A 6207-nucleotide genomic window follows, 5' to 3' on the forward strand; every position below is an offset into this window, starting at 1 on the left:
TCTTTGCAATCAGCAACTGCATTAAGTTTGTCATGACAGGGTCCAGCACCAGCCCCTTTTTCTGGTGCCAGGAGGGCTGTTCTGGGGCAGGCAGCATGGGAGCTGCCTTTTCCTGGGACTCTTTCCCTAAATTCTGGGTATTGGCCACTGTCAGAGAGAGGCTGTTGGGGTAGAGAGACAGAACTAAGCCTGCTAACTTGTTTCATGTCTTTGCATAAATATCTAGCCCTCTACCAAAGCTTCGTACTCAGTCTTTGTAATCTTCATCGTTGCAGGCGAGTGTGATGGTGTCCCTAAGCCACGATCCCATGGCGATAAGCCCGTGATAGCACGTCCCCCCATGAGACCTCCAGACCCACCATGCAGGGCTCCTGTCCCTCTGAGGCTGGAGCAGAGGCCAGATCTGATATCAGGAACAGCAGAAGAGACGCCTTCATCCATGTAAGTCAGCAGCCCTTGGCGGACACACGGTACCCAGGGTGGGCAGCTCAGCCTGAGGGAGCTGCCACCTGGGGCTTGGGGAGTGTTCGGGGAGATGAGGTCAGCCCGGGAGGCAGAGTAGGAGCTGGTGTCACCTACCAGGAATTTTGGAAGAGGAAGAGGGGGATTACTGTGTTGGTTTCCAGCACCAGTGGCATACAATGGCTGGAGCCCATGGATGTCCCCTTTGACTTTGGTGCGAGCGTGGGTTTGAATATTGCATTGTAAACCTGTGCAGAGGGCTCAGCCTGGGGGGGAGCATGGCTGCAGCAAAGGCAAACACACAGGGAAATCAAAGCTCTGACCCTTCTCAAGAGCAGCCCTGGGGCTGAGCTTTGTCCCGTCACCTTCTCTGCTGTTTCTCATGTCAGCGGAGCTTGAGAGCCCTTCCCTGCCTGGCTGTCAGCACACCTCTCTAATGAGATGCTTCTCAGGGAGGGACAAGATCCAGCTTGGACCTCTCTTAAGGAAATTGCATAGAGTTCAGTTTCATCATCAGATTTCTTTCAGCTTTTAAAGAGACAGACACCCTGTTGGCTTCAATGGGAATTAAATGAAAAAAGGTGGCAGCACTCCTTGGGAAAGCGCCTGCTGTGGGTTGGGTGCAGCTCCCGAGTTTTGCACCTGCTTTCTACAGAGAGCGCCCAATAAAGCTGTGCTGCATGGCTGATCCAAGTCCAGCACGTTCACTTCTTAGTCTGGGAAAGGTGTTGTGAGGCTCAGCTCCGCACCTGCAGGGCAGGAACAGGCCTTGCCTTTGCTCTTCTGAACCACTTGTTAGAACTGTTCTTTCTAAGAAGACAGTTTGAAGCTGGCTATGAGGCACACAAAAACTGAAGGAGAGGCCCTAAAAAGTGATAGACGTGGGTTTATAAATCAGCACGTAGGATCATAAGCAAGAGCATGAAAATAAGCAGTCTAGCCAAAAGCCATCAAGGGCTGCCTGGCCAGGGTGGTATGAAGGCAGAGGCGAACGGAGCTGGCAGCAGGAGAAGCACAGCTGCTGCCTCAGCAAAAAAGACATCAATTAAATATTATCATCTTTGGTGTCTGCTAATGCTACTGCTCTTTTCCCTGGAACAGATGTGACCTCATTAGCAAATTGCTTTATCAGTTAACTGGAGTGACCTCTCTTGTTCTCTTTGCAGGGTGGCCTCTAGGACAAAGTTCTTTGAGACAGCTTCCCGAAGAACTAGCAAGTAAGCCTGGCACTGAGAAGCTGGCATGTAAATAAAAGCAGCCTTGCTGCACAGGGTGCTTCCCTCTGAGGCAGAGCAAGTCAGCTCAGGAATCCCCAGCCCTGACCTTTCTTGCCTCCTACTTGTGGGCAGAAGATGGGTCTCAGCTAGAACACTGGAACTAAACAAAAAGCACAAATTGTAAAATGTGAATCCAGATACAGACTCAATAAGTTAAATGTAAATCCTACTAGGTAATAAGCATACCTATGGATTCCTTTTATCATGTGTGGATCTAAGCAGTGTAGTACATGTTGTACTTACTTCCCAGCCTTTGCGAAGAGCACAGATAAGATCATGGGAGAGTTGAGGTTAGAACGCAGCAGCTGATCAGAGATGCAAGATGAGAGAGTGGATGGTCCTACACACAATGTATGTGCAGGCATAGCTCCACCACAGAGAGGTACGGTGTGATGGATTGGGCATCGAAGCCTTCGGGCTAGGCTGGAATGGCAAGCATTGTGCTTTGTGGCAGCAGATTTCATTTGTGATATCTGCTCTAATAAGCTTCAGCTTCCTGCTTTTAAAAATTACCAACCTCTGCCAAAAGTGTGAGCAGGTTTGCATGTAAGTCTGGTAAATGTTGTGTGCTAGTGCTGACAGCAAGTTCACTTGTTACATTGAAAAAATGTATCCCTGACCTGACTCTTACTCAGCCCTCTATTTAGGTTTATGGATCTGAGGCTGAGCTCCCTTACCGCATCAATTATTTTTTTTCTGTGTTCTTCTACTTCCTTATATACAGTTCTTCATCACCACAAGGCAGGATACCAGGTGACGAGAGCTGAGGCTAAAGGTATGTGTTCATAACAATAAATCAAATAATAAACCAAAAGCAAATACATAATGCAAATTCAGTATTTATAGAGTGGTGGGAGTCCAGTGGAGGCAATGGGAATCTCAAAAGAAAGATCAGGACAAATGTCCTTCCTGCAGGAGACCCTTGCACAAAAGGAAAGATAATAACTGGAGGTGGTCCGTGCTTTTTGTTGGGGGTGTAGTATGGCAGGGTGTAGTAAATCAGCCTGCTCCGTGCTTTTTGTTGGGGGTGTAGTATGGCAGGGTGTAGTAAATCAGCCTGCTCTGCACTTCCTGAGCCTCCTTGCTGCAGTGCTCAGGGTAAACATATGTTAAAAAAAACAGAGTGCTTGCTCTGGCTGTGGTTTTGCCATTGCTGATACATTTACATTGCTGCATAAAGCATGCTTGTTTTCTTCTTCCAGACTTTGTAAGCACCTCAGCCCAGCTAGACCCAGGAGATTTTCTGTGCTTGTGAAACAGATGTGTCACAGCTAAGACTTTTCCAGTTCCAGTGCCCCTGGAGAGCAGCTATCTTACTGGACGATAATTTCAGAGCATGCTGTCGTAAGTGGCTCAAGAAATTGAAAGAGAGGGAGATAACGATGGAGAGAAGACCCTATCCACGTGTGTTGAACTGTTCCCAGCCCTTCCACCACTCCTCTCTGCACAGACTGTGAAGGATGCTTGTGTGTGCCCTTGCAGGTGACTGGCAGTGTTTGCAGGGCTGGGTGAGCACTGACGGGCTGTGGAAGGGACAGCAGGAGACAAGAGTGGCTGTTTAGCTGCTCATTTTTTTGGGAAATACGCTTTGGCAGGGGTCATTGGACAGACATTGGAGTCAAAATGCAGGGGACTGACTTCCCATACTTGGATGCAAGGGCAGAGCAACTGAAGTTTGGGTTGGCCCCCCTTGCCATGAGAAGCTCCTTCCTTTATGTTAAATTTCCTCACTCAGTAAGCTATAGTGTGTTTTTTCAGTGCGGAGGAGAGCAGTGTGTTACTGGAAATGCTGCATGTGCTAAGGCAGGCAGGACTGGATTCAGGGGGACCATGATGCTTAGCTCTGCAGGACATCTCTTCATCTCCCCGGTGTCAGCATGCCCCTGTCTTGGGAAACCGTGCTGGCAGACGTGGCTGTGCCAGGGGGCTTTGCCTGCGTGGGGCTGCATCCCCTGCCTCCAGGTTGGCTTTCCAGGGGGTGCTGGCCAGGTCAGCAGCCTCTGAGAGCACAGCTGGGAGAAGGAGGTGGCAGGTGCTCTTCTTCGCCCTCCTCCTCCTCCTCCCACGTAAGCCTCTCCCACCAGATCCAGTTCCCACAGGCCCACCAAGAAGTCTCTGTCCTGGAGTTATTCTGGTGGGCCAGCCCAGAGGTGGCAAGGAACTGAAACTCACTCAGTATGGGTCAGAGCCCACCATTTTTCTAAGAGACACTCCGTTTCTTGTTTGCTTGTTATATTAATTTCCAGTCCAAGAGATGTCCAGTCTTTTTTCCTCAGCAGTGACCGTGTAGATGATGCCCTTTGGTCTGGAAGGTTTCTCCCAGCCAGGACTGCCCCTAGTACCCCTCTTAACAGTAGAGGCATATTGGTGGTTCCAGCTGACACCAAGGCTCAGCTCCTCAGCTGGAGCATTTACTTGTAAATAGGCAGTGAACGGCCTCCCTGCTTCCTCTTCCCAGCCCAAAGGTGGCTTCCCTGTTTTTAATTATTTTCTTTGGGTGCTGGGAACATTCCCAAACCAGTGGCCAAACATCCCCATAAGCTGCTTCCCAGGTGCTCTGTCCTCTCGAGCGCACTTTGTGTCCTGCCTGGTGCAGGTTTGCTGGCAGGATGTGCCATGGTCCTTCGTGTGCTGTCTCCTGACGCTTGCCTTATGTGTGCACCTAGTGTCTGTCTGCTTTATTGCTGAATGTAATTTTTGCATTTGCTGGACACAGACGTGTCACATCAATGGTGCTTCCGCTCCCTTGGGCTTTGGTGGTGCCCCAACTGCTCGTTCCTGTACTCCTGCTTTGAACAGTGGCACATAAAGTGACTTTAAAAACAGAAAAAACAGAACGGTGATATCTACTCCTAGACTGTATAACACACACCAGCATCTCAGGGCTTTTCAAAGCTACAGTGAGCCCTTTCTGCTGCACCCTCTCGTGAGCAGCCAGGAGGTGTGAGCAGCACCGAAACAGAGAGCATTGTGTTTTTATAATCAGGTATCTAGGAGAGCAGGTAAGACAGAGCTGTGAGCCAGCGAGTCTGCAGGCAGGTGAGAGGGGCTCTGACCAGCCCAGAGTGGCTGTGGCTGCTGGGGAAGCCTCTCCAGCAGCCCAGCAGTGGAGCTGCCTGCCTACAGCATGGTCAGCCCCCAGACTTCTGCTGCAGGCAGGCACTGGTGCCCAAGCCTGCCCTTTGGTGGCTTTGTCACTTGGGGTGGCTGTCCCAGAGGCTTCAGGCCAGTGGTTCCTCCACAGAAGGCCAACATTTCCAAAACTGCTTTCCCCTCTCGGGGCTGTGCTTTGAGGACCCCTCGAAGCTGTCGGTTTGGGAAGCACCCAGGCTACCACAGGCATAGGTGGCTCTGGTGGTGGCACCCCCCACGCTGCAAGTGGGCGCTGCATGGCACTGACACCCACAGTACCCATCCTGTTGGAAACGGTGGCTGTTGCGTCCCCCACTCTGCTCATGTGCAGTCAGCCTTTTGTTCACTGCCTGGCGCAGAGCCCATGGGACAGGGCTGGGGTCCATGGGAAGAAAGAAATCCGAGGGAGTTTGGTTTGAAGTCTGACATTGTGAACAATGGAGGGAAGCAGCTTATTAGAAACTTATTTCATTGTGTCCTTTTAAAGTCATTTGTCATATGTGTGTCTGTGCTGATTTTTCCTCCTTCCATGAGTGCAGCTGAATGCTGGGGACCAGCGGTGGGGCAGCAGTAGGTTGTTTGGTCATGCTGGTGGAGGGCTGCGGGGCATAGTCCCTGCTACCAGTGCCACAGGAGCAACACTGCTGGGAGCACGGGATTTGCCCCATGCAGTGCGGCAGGGCCCCCAGACATCAGCCATCGGAGCAGTTTTGTCATGTAAAAGTGTAGATTATTTCAAATGTTTGTAAAGTTTCCATGAAGTAAAAGAAAAGAAGAGTCAAAGTCTGCTGGTTTTTTCTTGTTTAAACGATGCCCAAGTGTGGCACAGGCTGCAGCCATCCTCCGCTGCGTGGGGCCCGCGGGCAGCGCAGGAGCCCAGCCAGCACCCCAGGGATGCAGCATGGCATGGCTGTGTGTCCATGGGATGCAGAGGTGTCTGCTACCACATCCCCAGCTTGGTTTTGGAGTCCCAAAAACCAGGTTTCTACTTTTTCTGATGGGAGCAGCTGTCCTGCCGAGGTCAGATGTTCCTGTGCATTCCCCCGCTGTGGCTGCTGCGGTGCTGGGGATGGTGTCCTGCCCCATGGGGACACTGCGACCGCAGGGTTGCTGTGACCGGCTCCTGCCGACCCTCCCTGCGCCTGGCCAGGCAGTGCAACCGCGGGGCGGGGGTTTGCGCACACCCCTTGTTCGGGCTGGCACAGAGGCGCCTTTGGTGGCATGTGGTTTTTACATGTTTTCTCGGTTTTAACTTCGACTGCCTGATTCTTGTTCAGCTGCCTCTTTCTGCACAAACACCTTTCTACTTATTTATGATTACAGCAAACACAGCACT

At 51.3% G+C, this 6207-nt stretch overlaps 1 protein-coding gene across 3 annotated transcripts in view; it reads left to right on the top strand.

Moving 5' to 3' along the window:
* Positions 1-5654, top strand: part of OPHN1 (oligophrenin 1) — a 68143-nt gene extending 62489 nt beyond the window's left edge. For 2 of the 3 annotated variants that reach the window (XM_055727827.1, XM_055727828.1), the window contains exons 21-24: positions 276-441; positions 1629-1679; positions 2464-2514; positions 2942-5654. In XM_055727827.1, the coding sequence (XP_055583802.1) occupies positions 276-441; positions 1629-1679; positions 2464-2506 (260 nt within the window). In that variant the 3' untranslated portion in view covers positions 2507-2514; positions 2942-5654. The remainder of the gene's footprint in view (positions 1-275; positions 442-1628; positions 1680-2463; positions 2515-2941) is intronic. The other variant, XM_055727830.1, reaches the window with a different exon arrangement.
* The last annotated feature ends 553 nt before the right edge of the window (positions 5655-6207 follow it).

This window comes from Falco cherrug, chromosome 15 (assembly GCF_023634085.1).
Source record: "Falco cherrug isolate bFalChe1 chromosome 15, bFalChe1.pri, whole genome shotgun sequence".
Lineage (NCBI taxonomy): Eukaryota > Metazoa > Chordata > Aves > Falconiformes > Falconidae > Falco > Falco cherrug.